Here is a 25,067-nt window from a genome sequence, read left to right as displayed (position 1 = left end):
AGATCTCACCTCGTGGGGTCAAAATGATCACAAGAACGGTGAGCAAAAATCCCAGGACCACACAGGGGGACCTAGTGAATGACCTGCAGAGAGCTGGGACCAACATAACAAAGGCTACCATCAGTAACTCACTACGCCGCCAGGGACTCAGATCCTGCAGTGCCAGACATGTCCCACTGCTTAAGCCAGTACATGTCCGGGCCTGGCTGAAGTTTGCTAGAGAGCATTTGGATGATCCAGAAGAGGATTGGGAGAATGTCATATGGTCAGATGAAACCAAAATAGAACTGTTTGGTAGAAACACAACTCGTCGTGTTTGGAGGAGGGAGAATGCTAAGTTGCATCCAAAGAACACCATACCTACTGTGAAGCATGGGGGTGGCAACATCATGCTTTGGGGCTGTTTTTCCACAAAGGGACCAGGATCCATGTACAGGACAGAATGAATGGGGCCATGTATCGTGAGATTTTGAGTGCAAACCTCCTTCCATCAGCAAGGGCATTGAAGATGAAATGTGGCTGGGTCTTCCAACATGACAATGATCCCAAACATACCACCCGGGCAACGAAGGAGTGGCTTCGTAAGAAGTATTTCAAGGTCCTGGAGTAGCCTAGCCAGTCTCCAGATCTCAACCCCATAGAAAACTTTTGGAGGGAGTTGAAAGTCCGTGTTGCCTAGCGACAGCCCCAAAACATCACAGCTCTAGAGGAGATCTGCATGGAGGAATGGGCCAACATACCAGCAACAGTGTGTGCCAACCTTGTGAAGACTTACAGGAAACGTTTGACCTCTGTCATTGCCAACAAAGGATATATAACAAAGTATTGAGATGAACTTTTGATATTGACCAAATACTTATTTTCCACCATAATTTGCAAATAAATTCTTTCCAAATCAGCCAATGTGATTGTCTGGATTTTTTTTCTCATTTTGTCTCTCATAGTTGAGGTCTACCTATGATGCCAATTACAGGCCTCTCTCATCTTTTTAAGTGGGAGAACTTGCACAATTGGTGGCTGACTAAATACTTTTTTGCCCCACTGTATGTTCTAAGAAATAGGAATGTGCCTTGCCACTTATATTTTCAACTAATGATTATATTTGAGATGATTGGAACCTGCAGTTTATTATTGTTGTTTTTCTTAGAGTAGTTGAGATAAAGCAAGCAAAGATTACTCATCCTTTCTTGTAGCCAAGAACCTGAATCCTGAGATAATTTAATATATGAGAAAATAAAACAACAGTTTAAAAATTATTCCCTTTTGAGAGGTCTGACAGTTAACTGAAAACTCCTTATTCTATAATCTTACAAAATAGAAGTATATTGTTTTTATGTACTGGCAGTTAAGCATTGATTGAGCCATGTACACACTCAGGTCCCAGTGAAGAGTGTGAGAGGTTTGCAAAGCCACATTTCCTTGCTTTGACAGGTTATCATGGATACAACACTTCCCCCCATCTATTTAAACACAGTTCTGTAGTATACTGTTTAACACTTGTCATTGCCATGTTTAAATTGACCTGGTCGCTCATCTTGGCAATATATGATAAATGTTGTCCAAATGATTTTATATGACACAAGCAAAACCCACCCAATTATTATTATACAAGATTTATTTTGCGCCAACAGTTTGCTCAGCGCTTTACAACCCAATATATGTATATTTATAGAACATTGAATATGACCTTTACCAAACATTCAATGCAGGTAAAAGAAAAAATTCCTGGTGCATGTGCTATAAATGACAGTGATTGATTCACCTGCAGTGAAGTTTTGGTGAATACAAAAGCTAATTTTATAAATAAATTGCGCTGCTCTACACTCTCATAAACAAAATATAAAACATGACCATAACAGACATGCTTTAGCAATACAAAATAACACTAACGCTAAGTAATCATATAAACAGTGAATAAAACCAAGTGAAAAGTCTCAGATAAAAAAGTGCTCGTGTAGGTATAAACAAAACAGGTGCTCCACTTCTCAATGCCCCCACTGTTCCCTTATAGACAGACACTCACCACAAGTTGTTGACCTACTGTTGCTAGTCAGGTCAGTAGTGCTTGTGTTCGGGGATATACCCCTCCAATGGCTCCAATGGCTTGTTCCTATGGGTCCTTCTCAGATGGTGTACTATCATGCATGCAAATAAAATACCAGGGAGGATCTCGTAGCGTAAAACCATTCGATTTTATAAAAAAAAAAACAGAAGTATTGATAAAAAAAATTCACACTCACATTTGTAGGTGCCTATAAGAACAAGCACTGGGTATGTGTGGCTTGCATAGGGAGGAAAAGATGGCCATGGCTATGCATGTGTAGAGAACCAGCGTGTGCTCCAACAGGAGGATATGATGCCACTGGAAGTGACATCAGCCTGTAGACCACACCTCGACCGTTTTCATCCTGATTGGACGTCTTCAGGAAGTTGTGTGTTTTAATAAATAAAATCGAATAGTTTTACACTATGAGATCCTCCCTGGTATTTATTATTTGCATGCATGACAGTACACCATCTGAGAAGGGACCCATAGGAACAAGCTATTGGAGACTTAGGGTATATCCCCAAACACAAGCACTACTGACCTGACTAGCAATAATAGGTAAACAACTTGTGGTGAGTGTGTATGGGAACACTGGAGGCACCTAGAAGTAGAGCACCTGTTTTGTTTATACCTACACGTGCACTTTTTTATCTGGGATTTTTCACTTGGATTTATTCACTATTTATATGATTACTTAGATTTCATGTTATTTTGTATTGCTATAGCATATCTGTTATGGTTATGTTTTCTATTTTGTTTATGATGGTTTTAAGCAGCACGGTTTATTTATGAAATTAGCTTTTGTACTCAGTGTTTTGATTTTATAGCACTTGTTTTAATCTGCAGCAGCTAAATTCCCAGGCATCATTTATTTACACATTTTATGCACTTTTCCTGGGTGCAAGATCTTTTTAGTTTCTCTACGTTTTGGTGAATGCCATCACCACTGCTCTAGAAATAAAAACGTTGATTGCATAGTCTTTATGTTCCATGAGTATTATGTTTCTGAAACATATAGAGTGTTTGTTAGCATTACTGGCTGGAACCAAGACATGGACTTCTTCAGTAAAACAAAGGGGGAAAGTACCGTAACCGTGGTAACTAGTAAGAATTCATTATTTACTGAGTTGACTCTAGTTAAATGGAAATATGTAGCTCACTGCATGTTGAATTTTGTAATTGCTCTTCATAGTATTTGCAGGGTGTCAGTTTCACCTTAAAAAAATTGACAGCTTGCTTTCCATTCTGGAAACTTATCTAGGGTTGAGAAATTAGGCAAAAAAGTCAAAAGTAGGATTTAGACTTTTTATTCTTTTTTTTTTCCTCTATCATAATCTACAGGTTACTATAGTTTTTCTGATGTAGACCGTACATCTAATGATAAATAATTATTAATGATTATTATAATTAATGATTATAATCATTCACAGGTTAAATCTTTCCATAAAAATCTTTTTGGCAAACACAACAGTTTGATGCAACAATGATAAGAATTCTTTTGACCAAACCTCCAGTTTATTGTTGTCAATTTCCAATAAGTACATTTCTTTTGCTGAATTGTTTTCCAGCATAAAACTGTTCTGTCCAGAGTCACTTTTAAATAAGGTCTTTTATGAGCCAAAATATGAATGGCTTCCGGTCATTGGGCTTTCCAGTATTTACTGGCATTGTCAGATGGAGGTAGGAAATATGGTAGAGCTGAAAAATTATTGAATCATTCTAGGGAAAGGTGTGAAAACAGTTTTAATAATTGCACTAGACAATAAGCCTGAAAATATACTCTTTATGATGGGATTTATCTACATATAATCCTGGATCCACAGATTAGAAAAGGATGGTATTACTGCATTTTTTAAATAATTCCTCTAATTTTAAGTAGATGTAAAGCCAATCAATAAAATTTCATATAGGCTTTAACGTGTTAATGTAATTTCAGAAGTAATTTTCAATCTTTAAAGTCTGCTTCTTTCATTTAAATAATACCATATTATAGTATAATATATTAATATTGCCTTGTTCAGGCACTACCTATCATGGGGTGACAACACTGCACCATGTCATGTGCTCTCAGTGGAGACTATAACAGCCATGCACAGGCATGTTCTGGTGTTGTCATTGGTAGGAAACATATACTAGTATTGACATTCAGCCACCATTGCCCGGGGGGGGGGGGGGTGAAGGGATTGGGGATAGGGTAGGGAGTGACTGAAAGAGGCTGCATGAGATCAGCAGCAATGAGATGTAAAACAATAATGAAAACCCTTTTCTAAAAGAGGAAACCAAGCTGTTGATGGTCCACAGTGCTTCTTTAGCAAACTAACTCATCCAGTTAGGGTTTACATCTATTTTTACATTATTTACCTAAAGTAATTGGTATCTCTCATCCTTAAAGTGATGACAAATCCATGTCTTTCTTCTTTTTTCCCTTTCCCAGTTATTTTATGTAACACCTCTTAAACCATTTTCTAATTTTTCATCTCCCGATCTTTTTTCTGCTTTTTCTGTATCTCCTTCCAATCTCTCTAAACCCTTATAACCAGTATCAAACAATAGTATTGTCAAAGCCTGCAGTTATTATAATTCTTTACTTAGAAAGCACCATACAGGTTGATACTGTACATGTACAAAGGATCTCATTTTTATAAATATGAGAAGGCATTGATTTGTCACCTTTATACAGCAAGCAGAAATAAACAATATAATCAATAATGTTTATTTCTGAATTTCTCTCTAGTTTTCCTATTGTTCTGTGCTTGGGTCTACATTAATGAAAATATCTTATTTTTTAACAAAAATGTATGACATTTTGTTAAATTGTGTTTAAAAGAAAAGAGTAGGCCAACAGATTAGCATATATTGCCGCTTTGGTAATAATTAGAAAAGGTTAACCGAAAGAATCAAACTCCCCTTCCCTCATTATCATAGTGTATAGTCTGTAGGAATACTGCCCGGGGCTTTTACTTCTTCGGCTTCTATTTCCGTGAGACATTTTGGACAATTGGATCTGAGCATTGATTTTGAATGTATTGTTGTCAAGTTTAAACTTTTGTTTTGAGTTTTTTCATTGAAGCATATTTAGTTTGGCATTTTTCCTCTTCTTTTTGAACCACCCTCAAGGGTTCATAATACACTGTTATTGGCCCGCGTTCCCCTCCCACATTGAGAAGGAATGGAAGCAGCAATGAATGTCTGTTTTATAAAGGGCTGCTATTGAAGGGCATGAATAATTTGTCTTGTAAGCATGGATTATATTGGTAACAGTTGGGTAATTCTGAAAAACATGAGTAGCAGAATTAATGTGCATAACTATGCGTAAAATGTGCTGTTATGTGTTGATGGTTTTATAACGTTACACACTTGAGCAGTCCGTTGTGTCATTTAAATATTTCTTTCCATGCTGCGATCGTCCTGTCAGTTTATTTGCTGATGTGTTCATCTTTGTCGATTTGCTCTTTTCAGTTAAAAACAGCTTGCTGGGGAAAATACAAACAAAAATTAACTGACTTGTCATACATTGCCTTGAATTAGTAATCTTTTACAATTGTATCCTTAGAAACACAAAGAGCACTTGAGCGATTGAGCTCTTGGCCTGTTATGGATAATGAACAGATCTTTAGAAAACATTAGCTCATCTGAAGCAATTTCGTGCATTGTCATTCGTTGTCGGTGACAAGAATCTATTTTTTTTTTCTTTCAAACGGTGGATTTTTCCAATCATCTCCTGTTGGTAGCTTGAAGGTTAATCCCCAAAGCAAAAGCAGACAGAAGCCCTGCAAGAGCTGCAAGTGTTCCAAGGCTGGGAGCGATTCCTTCCCTGAAATAAACGATTCCTGCCTTGTTCAGTGATTTTTGTGCAGCACTCCACACGGCTGAGCAAGTGCATCAATACTGTAGTCCTTACATGCTGTACATACTGATGACACTCTCTCTGTTTAACTTGATTGACTGAGCAGGATAGCGAAGCAGAAGCACCTGCGAGAGATGTGCAGCCATATACAAACTGATCTCCAGCCTGCTTTTTTTTTTTTTCTTTTTTTTTTTAATACTTAACGCTGTGTATTTGACTTGAAAATGATGGTGTGGTGAACTGGAGGTAGTACAGTCAGCTACAGATGCCTTTGTTGTGATGAGCTGTGACAGTAATGCAGTTAGGTGCCGTCTGATTGTGTTTGGAAGTCCAAGTTTTCGATTTGCTTTGTCTAGGGTCGAGCACTGTATCCTTCATGAGGGCTGGCACCTGTAAAGCAGACAGAGACTGTATGCTGTGAATACAGCTAATGTGCTGGTGATTGAATGCTTGTTTTGATATTGTGCCGGCTGGTATTGCTGGTAAACCTAACACTGTATTCTTTCCTTTGTTTAGGCTTTGAGGCAGCAGCAGAAAAGAAGAAATGGGGTCTCTATGATGGTAAACAAGACTGTCCCTCGTGTTGTCCTGACGCCTTTAAAGGTGTCTGATGAGCAGTCAGATTCACCTTCAGGTAAACATGAAACAGACTACACATTTGATGTGAAAATCCACTCGCTAAAGCTTTGTGGAAGGAGGGTGGTGAGATAAGGGGAGAGCTGAATAATAAGGCAGATCTGCTGCTGTTTTCCTAGTTTTCTAACATTCACAGATAGTTATTTGTAGATATAAGCTCACACCTATACATGCATAAGTATATGTTAGAATTCAGAACACATAACATAACAGTCCGGCTGCAGCAGAAAGATACAGGAATCCAATCATTGTAGGCTGGTTGAAGAAATGTAATACCGGACCACATGCTGGCGCTAAATGCCTGCAAATAGAGCTCTGTTACACACTGTTATTTTGTGTGTTTGCCTTTGAGAACCTTAACAAATACACCATGTGTGTATTTGTACTTGTTGGTGCCTGACATCGGGCTGGAGGTTATCCACTATGCATACCTAGCTATCACAATATTATTTTTCTCTATTTCTCATCAGTATGCAAGCATGGTTACACACTGTGTTGTTTTTGTCTTTCATATATGGAAAAGTAAATATGGTTTTTGTTTTTTAGTTGTTTTTCACCTTTATTTTTAGCTGTCACTTTCTAGCATTATATCTGATTATTTAAAGATTTTTTTTTTCTATTTTGACCATTGTGGTGTTCTTTGCCTTTGGTCTTTAGGTTTTTTCAAACGGCGATAGTGACTGCATTTTTCTATTGCATTTGATAAGTATTTAGTCATAAATTGCTGTTCCTGCTTAAAAAAGTGCAAAATGATGTAGGGTAGAATCACAAAGTCTTCTGATTTTTGAGGTTAGATGCATGGCACATTTTTGCAGAAACTGTTTTTCTAGCTTTTTTACCTTCTTTTATAACCAATAACTATTCCTTTATTTAAAAAAGTACACTATAAGGATGGTAACATGTATGCCAAGAATTCCAGTGCTGCTGTTCAAGTCGTGATTGTATGTGTGTAAACGGCATCAAAGTTAATGACGGTGATCGGAAGGGGATAACTGTTATACTGGCTTAACAAGGATAATACCAGGAGCAAGAACATCCTCTGTGGGGATAGTCTTCAAAGCAATGCATTAGCAGGACACTATTTCTCTTATCTATTGTAACACTCTGCAAGTTATTGATTACGTTATTTTATCTGATTTTACATCCTCTTGTCTGTAGTGTACTGAAAGAAAAGATTTAAACATTAAAAAATAATCGTTTGGACCAAATAATAGACACTACCAAGATGACATCTTTGTATACCTAAGGGAGCCATATAAATTTTAATTTACATTTTCTTTCCTCCTCCCCAAGGGTCTGAATCAAAAAACGGTGAAGCAGACAGTTCTGATAAGGAAACCAAGCAAGGGCAAAAATCACCCCCTGGCAAACAAATAAGCCAGCACTTGAAACGGCTTAAAAAATCAGGTTTAGGTAAGTGATGGTAATGCATGCCTTCTTTTTCAACACTACTATCCAGGTTTCACATTACGTCACTGTGATACTGCAAGTAAAAGAAGGACCTGAAAATTGTGTTGTCCTACTGAACTTTATAATATATACTTTGTGATTGCCATTTATCATATTTTATTTACACAAAATATTGCTCCACACATTTTATTTCTTGTGACAACTCCAGAGGCCTGTAACAGTTTGTTTATTTTATTTTTTTCAGGTACTTATATAGCGCTGTCAATTTACGCAGCTCTTTACATATATTTTGTACATTCATATCAGTCCTTAACCCTCAAGCACCGTACAATCTAGGGTCCTTAACTCACATTCATACATACACATACTAGGGCCAATTTAGACAGAAGCCAATTAACCTACTAGCATATCTTTGGAGTGTAGGCGGAAACCAGAGTGCCCAAAGAAACCTGCTTGGGGTGAACATGGAAACTTAGGGCAGGTAGTGTTGTGGTTGGGATTCGACTAAAGTAATAATAAGGAATGATAGGGACCTGTTGTCTTTCTGTTTGCTGATTTTACTGGGGAAACTGGGCCCTAGTTACATGGACTTTTTTTTATAGGTTTTGTACTAATATATTCACAGAGCTTCAAAAAGTCTAATAAGTCTGCCTGTGTGCATTGTATATACCTCTAGACATTGCAAACTGTGTCGATTGATCGAGCACTGAGTTATTCCTCAGTGCCCTTCATTGCTATACCACAGCTTCATATTTTTACATTAAGTAAAACACTAGTCATTCTATTACTTTCCCTCACTTTGTTGCATTCTAGAAATTTGTATAGGCCCTCCCATGTTTTTAATGCTTTGCTGCCTCTGCCTAAATCTTCATATGTGATAATATGGCTAAGAGCATACAGGTACATTTTAATAATGCAGTTGCATGCTTAAAGTTGCTAGCGATAAATCACTACCTAAAGAACACGGGACAGTAGCACATGCTTCAAATCAGTCGCATTGTGAACAATCATTGATTTTAGTGCAGAGTTGTGATTAATCACAGGTTGTAGTAACTAATAAGTGACAAATCATGCTGTACAAGAAAATGGAAAGAGAGGGAGTGGAATGATGTACCCATGGCTCACAGAGAAAAATAATCTTATATATATATTGCCAGGATTTTGCCACGTTTTGTAGACATCAACCCCAGACTAGAATCATGGGCCTGGGGACCACCATCCACACCAAACCACCCCATGGGAGAAGAACAGACAAGTCTGTTTTATGTGTAAAGGCTTGCTGGTAATTTCTCATGAAGTTACAATATATCACAGCAAAGGTATATCTTTAGTCTCCTCTCCTATTCTTGTTATCCCAAAATGCCTTCCACATCAATCCAGAAGGAAAACAGAAACAAAACACAAGGTGAAGGAGGGGGGAAAAATGGCAAGAAGCAAGAAGGAGGGAGTAGAGGAAAGGAAGAGGAAAAACAAATCCTTCCACATGTCCTCTTCCTGTCCTGTTAATGGCCGCCCCCAGCACAGAGTCCCACTGTCCAAAAAAGTTTCCATGTAAAAAATTTGTGATTGAAGAAATCCAGTGAGACTAAAAAAGGCCACAGCTACTGTTGAAAGATTCAGTGTATACACACCAGTTGTAGGTGGAGTTGCACCTTATTTTATATAGATTCTTTGGGGACTTACTGTAAATAAATAATACCAAATATATGTTCTCGGGCTAATATACATTTCAAAAAAAGATTTTAAAAGACCTTCTTTTAAAACAAGAACAGTAGACAATAACACAGTGCTAATTAAACCTACAGTAGTTCTGCAAAAGACATATACGATTTAACATCATTAAATAATCAATGCACCAGACGTATGTGTTACTAGGGTAACAGAGTAGAACTATCATGCTTCTGTCCCAGGTTTATGACATCACAAAGCTAAAGAAATATAAGTTGGTCTAGAAAGTGTCTCCTGGCAACTTACCTTCTTCTGTTTCATTCTATAAAAAGAAAAGCCCTAGTAGGAAAATTAGGGTATAGCAGATAGAAAATATATGCTGAAGATAAACATTTAGCATGGGAAAAGAAAAAGAGGGGAAAGGGGGGAAAAAAAGACACTTGCGTTAAACACATCCTGTTGAAGAAGAGATTTATTCTTTAGGTTCTACAAATTAATTTCTGTAGAACTAGGTTTTTGCGGAAACACTGTCATCAGAGCAGAAGTTGGGTCTTTCATTTATTTAATATTGTTGATAGGTTCAATAAGTTTGACATAAACCCCAGGAACAGTAAGGCCTTGTTTACACAGTAATAAAAGGCAGTTTGGCCAGGTTTTTATTTCCTCTTGACCACCAGTGTAAGCGTAATAAGGCATCCAGAGGGGATCGTAACATGCCATTGTTGCAAATTTAACTCTGCTTGTCGAGTTTGACAGGAGACACTGCCTGTCCGACCTGCCCATTGAATTCAATGTAAATGTAACACCTTCCTTGCAGTTGTGGCTAGTTAGTTTTAGGCAAAATGGCCAGTTGGAAAAAAGCAAAAAAACAGACATCTAGAAGGCAGCATTACTGCTTTCTGAGTGCCTGGAAGCTGCTCTACAGTTACCCACTCCCTCCTCACTGGCTATGATTTACAGCAGCGGGAGCCTGCACGCAGACGGCCTGTACACCCAATTTAAACCCCCAGATCATTATATATTTTCTGAAAGAAGAGACCCCGTTGAATAAAAAGATGACAGTCACAGTTTTTTTTATGTTGCACGATATTTGCTCATCTGTTTATCAACCATAATAATAATAATAATAAAATGAATTTTAGTACACACACAGTATAAAACCCAATGTTTTGGTAAAATTAATTTGAGCTCTGGCACTAGAATTATTGCTCTCACTCCAACAACCACAGCGATGCCTCACATGTGTGGTGTAATTGCGGTTTGCATACATGTGCGCACCCTGGGTGCTTGTTTGCATTTGTGGGTGTGTGCGGGGTAGTGGGGATTTTTTTTTTTATACATTTTATTTTTTTGTTTTTGTTTTTTTTATTTAACTTTGTTGCTGTCACAAGGGGATAACAAAATCCCATGTGACATGTACTCTTTATGGAGATATTAGGAGTCTAATAGACCTCAATGTTTCCCCTGCTTCTCATGTGTAGCCACTGCTGGCTGATGCAGGGAAGCCAGATTATGTAACCAGACCAGAGCGGGCTGAAAATAGGTAAGTATATAAATATTTCTTGCACAGGTTTGTCAGCATAGGTGCTAGGAGGGCGAGGGAGCATTTTGAGACTTTAGCCTGGAACTCTACTTTAAACATGGCTTCCTTTGTTCATCTCCATTACATGGTATTGAGGGGATTAGGAAAGGGGAAAATAACAAATGCAGCCACCATATCCAAGGGCTGGTAAGCTGCAGTATTTTACTTTTGTTTTGTTTTTTAAGAGGTAACTAGCCATAGATGACTTGAACCTGTTAAAAAGGCACGTTCGTACAAATTCATTGACTTTAACACTGAGTAGTATCTGATTTACTTCAAACAGCTTGAAAAAACAGTATTTTCATAACATTTATTGTTTATTACCAGTACTTGTATAGTGCCATCAATTGATGCAGAGCTTTACATATTGGTATTATTATTATTATGCAGGATTTATATAGCACCAACAGTTTATGCCACGTTTTATATAGTTTGTGCATTCACATCAATCCCTGCCCTCAAGGAGTTTACAATCTAAGGTCCCGAACTTACATTCATAGAAATATTAGGACCAATTCAGACAGGAGCCAATTACCCTATCAGCATGTCTTTAGAGTGTGGAAAGAAACCGGTGTACCCGAAGGAAACCCACGCAGGCAAAGACAGAATATGCAAATTCCAGGCATGTAGTGCTGTGTTTGGGATTCGAACTGACAACCCTAGTGCTACTAGGTGGAAGTGCTAATGCACTTAGCCACTGTGCTGATATTATCAGATGATATAATTCATACCTTTGGCAAAATTGCTTTTTTTCCTGTAGAAAAATATTCATCGTTCCTTTCAGTAATCAAGTTGATTGGCTTTGGGTCCATTATAGCTGTGGTGGAGAGAGTTACAGAAATAGGCTGACCCATACAAAGCTAATGCAAAGATTTAAGAAATGGGATTAGACTGTCCTCTCTGTATTGTATGTGCTGAGCACGGCTTCAGTGCTATCCATGTGAAAACAAAGTAAAACCATTTTCTTTTAATGACTGATTGCACCATTCCATCAAGCCTATCAGAACTACATTTTGGAACTACTGATACATGTGTCCTGCGGTAATTAGTCTTATTAACTTTGTTTTCCATACGCCAGGGCACTTGAAATGGACCAAAGCAGAAGATATTGACATTGAAACACCAGGATCAATTTTAGTGAACACCAACCTGAGGGCTTTAATAAACAAGCATACATTTGCATCTTTACCTCAGCATTTTCAACAGTACCTACTGCTCTTACTTCCGGAAGTAGATAGACAGGTGAGTTCTTCTACTTGCATAGCAGCACTGTATGTCTTTATTTTTTTTATCCTGTATTTCATAGAGAAAACATTTTAAAAGCTGCAAATTGTGTGAGGTAGAACTGTGCGCTGTTTACTATCAGCCGCTACCTTCAATATTCTGTTGAACAGACCGTTAACAATGGTCTGAAAATACTTGTACAAGCTCTCTTTACGGATCTACTCGGATCAGCTATCGCAGTGAGAACAACAAAACTGCACCAGATATATTGATCTTAACAATTACTCGGCATCTCAAGGTTGATTTACTTGAATTCTTTCTAGTACATGCTATGAAGGCTGTGTGAGTAACAAAGAAAACATAAAGATAGAAAACTGCTTGTGCAGTGAATGCACTTCAAATAGAGTACATTTCATTTAGACTTCAGATAATGGTTTCTAAGTGAGTGTTAAGGACCAAAACATTTGATCATATTCATAGAATTATTTAATTGCGTTTCCTCTTTTGTTGACTGCAAAGAAGCTCTGAAGTAAACAGTTTTTTACCTCTTTTAAAACATTCTTATAAACTACTACTGACAGTAATGTTGGGCATCTGGTGGTGTTGCCTGTATTGCAGTCATTTTTTTTTTCTATAGTGGCAATAGTACCAGCCCTTTTGAGCTGGTAAAGAGTAGAACTGGAGCCTTCTATATTATGTCCAACTGCCTGTGAATGTGGAGAATATATTTTGCCATATAGAAAGGTGAGCAAGGCAGTTACCCTGCTAGACAAGGCGCATCCAATGCTGGCCAGTTACCACCAGTGTGATACGCTGTAAAGATAATTTACCAAATGATTTACTAAAATAAAGGTAAAAAATACCATGTATCAAAGAGAAAACAAATGTTTATTTTTACAAAGCATTTTTGGCGCACTGAATACTGTATGCCAACATGCAGAATACTGCTTGACATTGGTGTGGAGAGGACTTAAAGTGCACCTGTCTAGTACAGAGCCTTAGCATCGGTATTAAGGTACAAACCTGTACCCTGAAAATCATTTGGTATGCTCTTGACCAGTTGTATTTAAATCTTACTTTGTTTTGTTTTGGCCCTGTTGTGTAACCTTGTACAGCAAATTTTCTTGGGCTTCAAATAAGTTCGATCTATATAGAGACAGAATTCTATATCTGAAAGCCATCCTAGATTATAACTATAATTTATAACTATAACACTTTTGCTTTAATCCCTATGTTTTATTAAGCATCATCAAACGCTTGCATGTGTGTATGTATGTATTTGTGTGTGTCAGTGTACATGTTGTGTGAGTGCACGTATGTAAATATGTTTATGACATTCAAACGCTTTCACAATGGGAAGGAAATGACTGAGGATGAGCCACATTCGGGTCAGCCGTTGACTAGCAGAACCCCAGACATGATTGAGCAAGTGCGACAAATGCTGGCACAAGATCAGTGACTGACTCTAAAAATGATGCCCTAGAAATTGGGCATTAGCAAGGACACAGTGCAAACCATCATCCGTGAAGATTTAGGTAAGCAGAAGATCTGTTCCCGGTTTGTGCCACACAAGCTGACAGACGAACAGAAAGCAAAACGGATGGAAACCTCTGGAGATTTCCTTACCATGTGTGACCAGGAACCATCCTTTCTGCGAACCATCCTTACAGGGGATGAGACTTAGTGCTACCAGTTCAATCCAGAATTCAATCGATGAAATGGAATTCACTATTTTCCCCGCAACCAAAAAAGAGTTGCCTGCAAAAGTTCAAGGTCAAGACGATGTTGATCATCTTCTTCAACAATGATGGCATCATTAATAAGGAATTTGTTCTTGTGGGTCAAACTGTAAGCATCGCATTCTACGAGGAAGTTTTGAAACGGTTGGCATGATGCATCAGCTGTGTTCGGCCAGAGTTGCACAGCACTGGACAATGGATGTTGTTGCACGATAACGCATCTGTGCACTGTGTGATCCATGTTCGCCAATTCTTGACTCAGCGTGATATACAGTGAAGGAAATAAGTATTTGATCCCCTGCTGATTTTGATTGTTTGCCCACTCACAAAGAAATGCTCAGTCTAAAAATAGAATGGTAGGTGTATTGCAACACTGAGAGAGCATGTCTAACAAATTATGCACTGATTTGCATGTTTATGAGGGAAATAAGTATTTGATCTCCTATCATTCAGCAAGATTTCTGGCTACCAGTTGTCTTTAGTACAGGTAGCAAGCTGAGATTAGAAGCAGTCTCTTAAAGGGAGTGCTGCTGATCTCATTTTGTTACCTGTATAAAAGACACCTGTCCACAGGAGCAATCAAACAATCAGGTTCCAAACTCTCCACCATGGCAAAGACCAAAGAGCTGTCCAAGGATGTCAGGGACAGTGGCAATCATTCGCAAATGGAAGAAACACAAAACAACTGTCAGTTTTCCTAGGTCTGGTGCACCATGCAAGATCTCACCTTGTGAAGTGTCAATAATCATAAGAACAGTGAGGAATCCTCTCAGAACTACACATGAGGATCTTGTCAATGATCTCCAGGCAGCTGGGACCACAGTCACCAAGAAAACAATTGGTAATGCACTTCACCGACAAGGATTGAAATCCTGCAGTGCCTGCAAAGTCCCTCTGCTCAAGAAAGCACATGTACAGGCCCGTCTGAAGTTTGCCACTGATCATCTGAATGATGCAGAGGAGGACTAGTTGAAAGAGTTGTGGTCATATGAGACCAAAATCAAGCTCTTTGGCATCAACTAAACTCACCGTGTTTGGAGGAGGAGGAATGCTGTCTATGATCCCAAGAACACCATCCCAACTGTCAAACATGGTGGTGGAAACATTCTGCTTTGGGGGCCTTTTTATGTTAAGGGGACAGGACAACTGCACCGCATCAAAGGGACGATGGACGGGGCAATGTACCGTCAAATCTTAGGTGAGAACCTTCTTCCCTCAGCCAGGGCATTGAAAATGTGTCATAGATGGGTGTTCCAGCATGACAATGATCCAAAACACACGGCCAAGGCAACAAAGGAGTGGCTCAAGAAGAAGCACATTAAGTTCCTGGAGTGGCCTAGCCAGTCTCCAGACCTTAATCTGATTTAAAATCTGTGGAGGGAGCTGAAATTTTGAGTTGCCAAACATCAGCCACCAAACCTTAAAGACTTGGAGAGGATCTGCCAAGAGGAGTGGGCCAAAATTCCTCTTGAGATGTGTGCAAACCTGGTGGCCAACTACAGGAAACGTCTGACCTCTGTGATTGCCAACAACGGATTTGCCACCAAGTACTAAATCATGTTTTGTGAAGGGGATCAAATACTTATTTTCCTCATGAATATGCAAATCAGTGCATAATTTGTTAGACATGCATTTCTTTGGAATTTTGTGTTGCTATTCTGTCTCTCAGGGTTACAATACACCTACCATTCTATTTTTAGACTGATCATTTCTTTGTGAGTGGGCAAACATTCAAAATCAGCAGGGGATCAAATCCTTTTTCCTTCACTGTACCTGTTCTCGATCATCCACCGCACTCTCCTGATCTGGGAAGGAAAACAAATGACAGGGTCATGGGTGGGCAAGGCACGAGGGAAGCAAAGTTTGGCCTGTGTAGTCTGATCCAGAAGAAAAGCTTCTGTAGCTCAAATTCCTAGGTAATGCTAGTTCTAGTAGTTGTCAGTACACATAGTGCATCACAGTTTTTTTTCTATGGGGCTGCATACCCACAGATCTGTCAGGGTGCCAATGCTGACCCATGTCCACATCCAAAAGTGCTCAGAACTGGACCACAGGAGCAATCAAAGAAGGTGGCCTGGTAAGATGAATTCAAAAATGGTTTGAGAAATATGACTATGAATTCAAGGTGTTGACTTGGCCTCCAAATTCTCTAGATCTCAATCCAAATGAGCATCTGTGGGATGTGTTGGAAAAATAAGTTTGATCCATGTAGACCCCACCTCACAACTTTCAGGTTCTGTTACTGATGACTTGGTGCCAGATACCACAGAATACCTTCAAAGGTCTAGCGGAGTTCATACCTTGAGAGGGCATGGTGGTTGGTTATTGTGTCAGGGCTGATTGGTGTATATTACCACGGATGTTGTTGATTTATTTATTTTTTCTGAGTATATTGATTGCAGGTAACATCACACAATGTTGATATGAATGTAAGGTATATAATCTTAACATTTAGTATTATTACGAATATAATTTAAAACAAAAATGTACCTATATCAACATGGCATATATTACTGCCTGTTTTTATACTCTAGTTACGTAACTGAAAATTTAATCATTGCATTATGTTATGCGTTGGTCATTTATTTCTGAATATAGTCAACAGACCTTTTGCTAAACGTACAGAAACCATTTTCGCTAACAAAAAAGGGCATTTCAGTCATAACTTTTCTCCTGTTCCCCTTCCAGATGGGAAGTGATGGGGCTTTACGTCTTAGCAATTCTGCACTGAATAATGAATTCTTTGCATATGCTGCGCAAGGCTGGAAGCAGAGACTGTCAGAAGGTAAAAAGTCATTTTTTATTCTGCTAATATTGCTATGTAATTGATACACACAGCTGCAGAACTTGATATCTGATCTAGGAGCTGTTTATTTAAAGAATAACTATGTTAATTCCTTATACTGGGCGATAATAGTTAATGTGGACCTCAAATGTGTAATTACCCTTATGTACCTTGTTTGCAAGAAATTCTGTTCTAGATGACCGTGGCCTGTAGTATCTGAGTCTTGGGTACAAATCCTGAAATCATTTCTCCTGCCTGCAAGGATGGGAGCACGGGTGTCACACACAGAGGATTATGGCACTTTATTCTAATGAGCACTTTATAAGGACTGCACTGTTAAGTACTTTGCTAAGCACTTATTTGCATATTTTGTATTTTATACATACATTGCTCAGGGGTTGTTTTATTTCATTGCATAGGAATATACAGTATCTCACAGAAGTGAGTACACCCCTCACATTTTTGTAAATATTTTATTCTATCTTTTCATGTGACAACACTGAAGAAATGACACTTTGCTACAATGTAAAGTAGTGAGTGTACAGCTTGTATAACAGTGTAAATTTGCTGTCCTCTCAAAATAAGTCAACTCACAGCCATTAATGTCTAAACCGCTGGCAACAAAAGTGAGTACACCCCTAAGTGAAAATGTCTAAATTGGGCCCAAAATGTCAATATTTTGTGTGGCCACCATTATTTTCCAGCACTGCCTTAACCCTCTTGGGCATGGAGTTGACCAGAGCTTCACAGGTTGCCACTGGAGTCCTCTTCCACTCCTCCATGATGACATCACAGAGCTGGTGGATGTTAGAGACCTTGCGCTCCTCCACCTTCCCTTTGAGGATGCCCCACAGATGCTCAATAGGGTTTAGGTCTGGAGACATGCTTGGCCAGTACATAACCTATACCCTCAGCTTCTTTAGCAAGGCAGTGGTCATCTTGAAGGTGTGTTTGGGGTCGTTATCATGTTGGAATACTGCCCTGTGGCCCAGTCTCTGAAGGGAGGGGATCATGCTCTGTTTCATTATGTCACAGTACATGTTGGCATTCATGGGTTCTTCAATGAACTGTAGTCCCCCAGTGCCGGCAGCACTCATGCAGCCCCAGACCATGACACTCCCACGACCATGCTTGACTATAGGCAATACACACTTGTCTTTGTACTCACCTGGTTGCCGCCACACACGCTTGACACCATCTGAACCAAATCAGTTTATCTTGGTCTCATCAGACCACAGGACATGGTTCCAGTAATCCATGTCCTTACTCTGCTTGTCATCAGCAAACTGTTTGCAGGCTTTCTTGTGCATCATCTTTAGAAGAGGCTTCCTTCTGGAACGACAGCCATGCAGACCAATTTGATGCAGTGTGTGGTGTATGATCTGAGCACTGACAGGCTGACCCCTTCAACCTCTGCAGCAATGCTAGCAGCACTCATACATCTATTTCCCAAAGACAACCTCTGGATATGAGGCTGAGCACGGGCACTCAACCCTTTTGGTCGACTATGACGAGGCCTGTTCTGAGTGGAACCTGTCCTGTTAAACTGCTGTATGGTCTTGGCCACCATGCTGCAGCCCAGTCTCAGGGTGTTGGCAATCTTCTTATAGCCTAGGTCATCTTTATGTAGAGCAACAATTCTTTTTTTCAGATCCTCAGAGAGTTCTTTGCCATGAGGTGCCATGTTGAACTTCCAGTGACCAGTATGAGAGAATGACAGCGATAACACCAAATTTAACATACCTTCTCCCCATTCACACCTGAGACCTTGTAACACTAATTAGTCACATGACACCGGGGAGGGAAAATGGCTAATTGGGCCCAATTTGGACATTTTCACTTAGGGGTGTACTCACTCTTGTTCCCAGCGGTTTGACATGAATGGCTTTGTGTTGAGTTATTTTGAGGGGACAGAAAATTTTCACTGTTATACAAGCTGTACACTCACTACGTCACATTGTAGCAAAGTGTCATTTCTTCAGTGTTGTCGCATGAAAAGATATAATAAAATATTTACATAAATGTGAGGGGTGTACTCACTTCTGTGAGATACTGTATGTCCAAGAGAAGGGGAGGTGTATTGTAGCTTGTTCACTAATTATATATATGTAAAGAAGGTGGTCTATGCAAGGAATATTGGGGTAACAGGCGTTCTATTGATGAGGGGGGAGGTGTTTTATAGCACACGCGAAGGTTTTTTGCACAATTAATTTTAAAATTTACACGAGAGTCATTTTTAGCACTCAGAACTAAGGAGTTGTTGCAGAAAGGTGGAGGGTGTTTTGTAGTGCCACACCAATAAATTGTTGTTTTCACATTTATGCCCATTCAGGATATAAAGGTGGTGTAAGGTTGCTGCTTCAATATATATTTGGGGATTTGTCTATAACGCGGATATCACATTTTGATCATTTATCCTGCCTGCCTGCCCATGTGCTTTTGTACCACCTGCCCCTTCCTTTAGATTGTAAGCTCCATGAGCAGGGTCCTCCTATCCCTTCTGTACTGAAATGTATTGTAATTGTATGGTCTCCCTTACATTGTAAAGCGCTGCACAAACTGTTGGCGCTACTATATATAAATCCTGTATAATAATAATGTCCAGTCTGACACAGAACCTGCTTTACTATCTAACAGCAGCACCCTAGAGGTGAACAGAAGTAATAACTTTTTTAACTAGCATACTGTATGTAAACATAGGAGCAGATAAGCACAGCACAGAGAATTCTAAGTTAGAGATCTCCTTGCATTAAAGTTACATAAATGTATTCAAACATTTTTAGCAGTTAAACATTTTTTCACTTCGTATGACAAATAATAGTTATACATTAAAAGAGAAGTATAACCAAAGCTCTTTTGGCTATACTTCTATGGATTGCAGTCTGTTCTGCACTCCTGCGACCCGTTTTCAGCTGACAGCTGATAAAGCCCGCTGTCGGCTGACATCCCAGACCCAGCACCTGCCTCTCAGCGATCCGCCAGGATCCTGAGCCAGCCCTTACCGCACCTTTAACAATCCAGCTCTCCAGTGAGAGCTGGAGGGGCAGAGCTGTGAGCCAGTGAATGACACCAATAGCTCTCTGCTCAGAGCGGAGGGGGAGAACTGAGCGATCAGCAGTGTTTGATTGCTCAGTTCTCAGTGCAGACCCAGCGGCGAACACATGCAGCATCAGATCAATGCTGCATCCACCTAGGTGAGTATATATATTTTTTTTTATTTTAACCAATGCTTCTCTTATAAATGTGTGTATTTCTGGTGGCTTGTACACAGTGTAATTATGAGGTATTCTGCAAATCTCCGTATTCTGTGTGTATACAGATACTTTTCAAATTGTAAAAAATATAATATATATTAAATGTGATATTAATTATTCATGTTGACCAATACCTTCCCAACCCCCACTGCTTCCTAAACTAAATGTGAGTTATGTTGGTAGCATCAGAAGTAGCATGGCCACTGGCTTTTTCTCAGAAAAAAATTTGATTGGCACCAAAGAAGGTCAGTGCCACTAGCAAAGCTGCAAGAGGAATGCCTGCACAGAGACTGTACAGCATGCTGGAGCAGGGCCCCAAAGTTGGGCCTTTGTTTTCAAATCTTCTTATTTTCTGCTGTAGCTGAGCTCTCATAAAAATTACTTGAGAAGTAAACAGTATCTCTTAAATAGTAATAGGGTTTGTTAGAAATGTATTATGCAATGCATAATTAGATTTATTTTATTACATTTAGGACTCTTGGTGTCACAACCTTTAATTTTTTTTTTCTTGCTATATGCTGGGCGTGATTCGAATAGCCTTACCTATTTTTTATCATTTTTATGGTTTACCTGAATATTGAAAATGTTTCATGTACAATTACTGTAAATCACACTCAGGTTGATAAGCATACTATAGGAGGGACAGATTCACCTGATTCAAGTAGTAGTGGCTCAAGTATGGATAATCTTTTAAAAAAATACTTTTTTTTATTATTATTATTGGGGGGGGTGTCTAATTTAGGCTGGTAAAGTGTGATTTCTGATGCAGGCCATTGCTATCATCTCCTTTTGCAACTATTAGTGGCCTAGCTCTCATGCTGAGTCTTGCCTCAATACCTAAACTCCTTACTCTGACTTTCCACATATTCATTCTTTTTCTTGGCCAGTGACACAGAGTCTTAAAGCCAGAGGATAAACATACCAGCCTTTCAACAATTACTTTTAGGAGGTAGTCAACCTTAGCAGTCCTTATATTTCTCCTAGAAAAATTTTATGTTGAATGGGTTTGCCACCTTACCATGGCTGAACTTAGTCAAGCCAATGTAGGATTTGGCAGAGAGGGGATGTTTTTTCTGGATCTGGATCTTAATTAAGTGGGGGGAAAGAGATCTTCCCATATTTGTCTTGCACTGACTTGCTTGAGCCCAAACATATGCATGATATCACACAACTAAGAGTTATCTTATATAGAATTATAAAGCTATGATATCAGTTCATCATAGCTGTGATGCATTTGGTTTAATTGCACCTGTGGACCCTTTATAGTAGGATCAGTGCAGGAAAGAAGTAGGACTGTGTTGCTGCATATGAAGGAAGTGTAGACAATTTGGTTGCATAAGAAAGCTCCTTAAGGCTAAACTTCAGCCTTACCAGAATGCCTTGACGTATATGTAGGTCCAACATGCTGTTCCATGAAATACCTTAATTTTAGGTAGAAGTTCCTTTTAAAGTGTATGTTACTCCAACATTTCATATCTCCCATATGTGTCTGTGTTACCATATACTTGTATTAAAATGTCTTCTTTTTTTTTTGCATAGCTTCTTTTGTGTGAAATACCTAGTGACCTTGCAAGTACCCTTGCTTTTCTGTTTCAAACTGACCATGCTAGGACATGAAAGCACATCCATCTCTGTGTGGTCAATTTGCTTCTTTGCATTCCACTTGGGAGTGCAGCATGTCTGTACTGCAGTGGTCAGACTTCTGCTGACATGCCTTCCCTGCACTGCTTTTCTTTGGGAAAACCAGTGTGTTGCTGTTTCTCTGCCATATATATATATCTCCCAAAGTGTCTTCCAGGATGGCTACATGAGAGATACTGGCTCCACCCTCTACAGGAAACACAATAACGAGAAAAGTTAAAAACCCCTCCCTCCTACTCGTCTTCAGTAATTATTGTGTTTCCAACCCTCCAGCTGAGCACATCGCTAGTCTTTTTTTTATTTTCCTATCCTGTATGGGTAATTGTGGTTATCTGCCAAATCCTTCTTTTTCCTGACTAGCCTGCTTGTGGGTATAGCCTTGGGAAGTTTCTTTAGGCATGAAGAGGATTTTAGTCTCTTTACCTGGATCTTGGTCCCCTCATCTGTGGACCGACTCCAGAAGCTCCTCATGGTACCAGGCAGTGGTGCTCCCGGGGACACAGGATATCTGTCATTGGAGGCTGGAGTAGTGTGAGCATTTGCAAGTCCCTTTTGTGGTTGTTTCCCCTCCTGGTAGCCCTCGTGGTTCTTCTCCCAGGTTCCTCCAAGATGGTGGTCATGCGTCACTTCTAGGTGTACCAAGATGGGGGTGTCGGTACTTCCGGCGTCGTGATGACGCACTACTGGTCGACAGAGACACTCAGAGGCACCATTTTTAAACAGGAGGCACTGTTACTACATTGGAAGGCTGGTTCTGCTTGGGGGGAAAAGAACACTGGCACCAGGCAGTTCTGAGTAACAGCGCAGTGGTCTTCAACAATGAGCATGCAGGAAGGAGATGCTGTGGATCCAAAAGCGGACCCTCCCAAGGCTAAGCCAGCTGGCCTGCCAGACACCTCCACTGAAGGGTCCAAGCCCCCTGCTGCTCAGGTAAGGGAAAGCTGGACCTGGGTTAGAAGGATGGTGAGAGGGGGGGAGATGGGGATCACTGAGAGGGCCCTCTAAGCTTTAGATGTTTATCTCTTTAGTTTCCCTAGGAAGCTTGCAGATCTAGGAAGAGATTCGGGAGCTGTGGCTGATACATTAAAAAGATTTGTGAGAAATGTATTTTATATGTTGCTGGTTCAGATTCTGTCTCCTTCAGTAAGAACTTTATGCGATAAGAAATGATTTCCACTTTGTGCTCTGGAAGGTCTGTTGTTTCTGAAGAGCCTTCTACATCTCAGGCTGCTTCCCTTCCTAGTGAACACACTCCCATTGTTTTCCTGTCCATGGATACACATATTTCTCATGCGGTGTCCAATTCAAAAGAAGAGGAAGGGTCTCCCCGGTCTTCTGGGGAAGTAAGTTCAAAGGAGAGGGATGGAGATGCACAAGAAGATTACTCCAGCAGATTGCTTTTTCCGGTGGAAGAGACAGATCAGTTTCTGAAGGCGATTTATACATCTGAGAAGATTTCAGAGGATTTCCCTCCTCAATCTGTTCAAGATGTAATGTATAGATGATTACAGGAGAGAAAAGATAGGACATTTCCTGTACACAAGTCTCTTAGGAATGTGATCCTTAAAGAACAGAAAGATCCAGAAAGAAAGATGTTTCTCTCCAGGGGTCATAAACAAAGATTTCCTTTTGGTCCAGAGGAGGAGATATTCTTTAAATGTCCCAGGTTAGATGCCCCCCTTTCACAGATCTCCAAGAATGCTGACTTGTCTTTTGAAGACACGGGTTATTAAAGACCAGATGGATAGGAAGGCAGAGTCATTGCTAAGGAAAGCCTGGGGAAACGTCAGCTTTTTCACTTGGTCCAGCCCTTGCTTTTACATGTTTGGCCAGGAACTTGGATGTCTTGGTGGACAAGCTGGGTAAACTTCTCTCCTCAGACACCCCTATCGTTCAGGTCCAGGAAGCCTTGACACTCATTTCCAAATCAGTGGCCTTCCTTGTGGATGCTGCAGCGGAGTCTGTTAGGACTACAGCCAGAACTGCAGCACTTTTGAACTCTGCTCGCAGAGCCATTTGGCTCAAAGCTTGGGAGGGAGATTTCTCTTCAAAAACCAAGCTTTGTGGTTTGCATTTTCAAGGCAATCTATTATTTGGCTTTGGTCTGGAGACTATTCTTTCTTGTTCCTCGGAAAAGGGTAGTAAATTTCCAGTAAAAGAATTTCTGAGGTGAGGGATCCTTTTAGAGCAAGCAGGAGAAAAGTCGATTTGACTCCAAGAAACCTCAGCTGGAAGAAAGCTTTTGATAAGACCAAGGGAAAAGGGGGAACCTTGTTTATCTCTAGGGACCCCACACCCAAAGCTGATAAGTGACGCTAGGCACGGGGTATGGGGAAGGTTGTCCCACTTTCACAATATTTGGGAACAAAAGTTAGCATCACCTTTTGTTTTGCAGATTGTGAAAGGGGTAAAGACTAGAAGGTTGGTCTCTCCCCCCTGCAGCATATTTTGGCAACAAAGTTGCCAAGGGACAAGATAAGGGCTCAAGCCATTCTGGAGGTTGTGTGGTATCTGGCCTCTCAGGACGTGGTTATTCCGGTGCCAGTGGAGAATCATTTTCAGGGATTCTATTCTCATGTGTTTCTGGTATAAAAAAGAATTCAAGCGGTTTCAGGATGATCATCAATCTGAAAAGATTAAATCGACATCTTGTGTACAAACGTTTTCGAATGGGGAGAGTATCTACACTATCAGGAATCTGCTATACTAGGGAGGTGTTTATCTACAAGATGCCCATCTCCATGTTCCTATTCATCAAAGTTACCAGAAATATTTGAGATTTGAAATCCATTCAGGAGAGCGACTGCAGCATTGGCAATTCCAGGCACTTCCTTTCGGTCTGGCGGCAGCTCCAAGGGTGTTCACAAAAGTGTTAGCAGAGGTTATGGCTATCTTGCGAATGCAATGTTTTGCAGTGGTCCCCTGCTTAGACGACCTTTTGATTTTTGCCCCCACGAGAGAAAAACTGAAGTCAGACTTGGATCTAGTTCTTTCAGAAAATCTAAGGAAGTCCAGTCTGGAACCGTCCCGAACGGTGGAGTTCTTAGGTTACCTAGTGGACAGACTTCTTTGACAGAACCAAAGGTTCAGAGGTTGATATTTGCAGTTCAGAATCTCCAGACACAACAGCAATTGTCTTTTAAGGAGGATTATGCAGGTTCTTGGCTTAATGACAGCTGCCATTCCAGGGGTTACCTGGGGCCAACTGCACTCAGGAAAGCTGCAAACATTTTT

At 39.9% G+C, this 25,067-nt stretch overlaps 1 protein-coding gene across 1 annotated transcript in view; it reads left to right on the top strand.

Moving 5' to 3' along the window:
* Window positions 1-25,067, top strand: part of ASXL3 (ASXL transcriptional regulator 3) — a 105,336-nt gene that overhangs the window by 47,252 nt on the left and 33,017 nt on the right. Inside the window, exons 4-7 of the mRNA XM_089678351.1 lie at window positions 6,411-6,528; window positions 7,824-7,943; window positions 12,269-12,432; window positions 16,842-16,938. Coding sequence (XP_089534477.1) covers window positions 6,411-6,528; window positions 7,824-7,943; window positions 12,269-12,432; window positions 16,842-16,938 — 499 coding nt within the window. The remainder of the gene's footprint in view (window positions 1-6,410; window positions 6,529-7,823; window positions 7,944-12,268; window positions 12,433-16,841; window positions 16,939-25,067) is intronic.

This window comes from Staurois parvus, unplaced genomic scaffold, assembly GCF_062004578.1.
Source record: "Staurois parvus isolate SC_StPar_1 unplaced genomic scaffold, SC_StPar_1.0 ptg000203l, whole genome shotgun sequence".
Classification (NCBI taxonomy): Eukaryota; Metazoa; Chordata; class Amphibia; order Anura; family Ranidae; genus Staurois; species Staurois parvus.
This window is presented reverse-complemented; position numbering and strand designations above follow the sequence as displayed.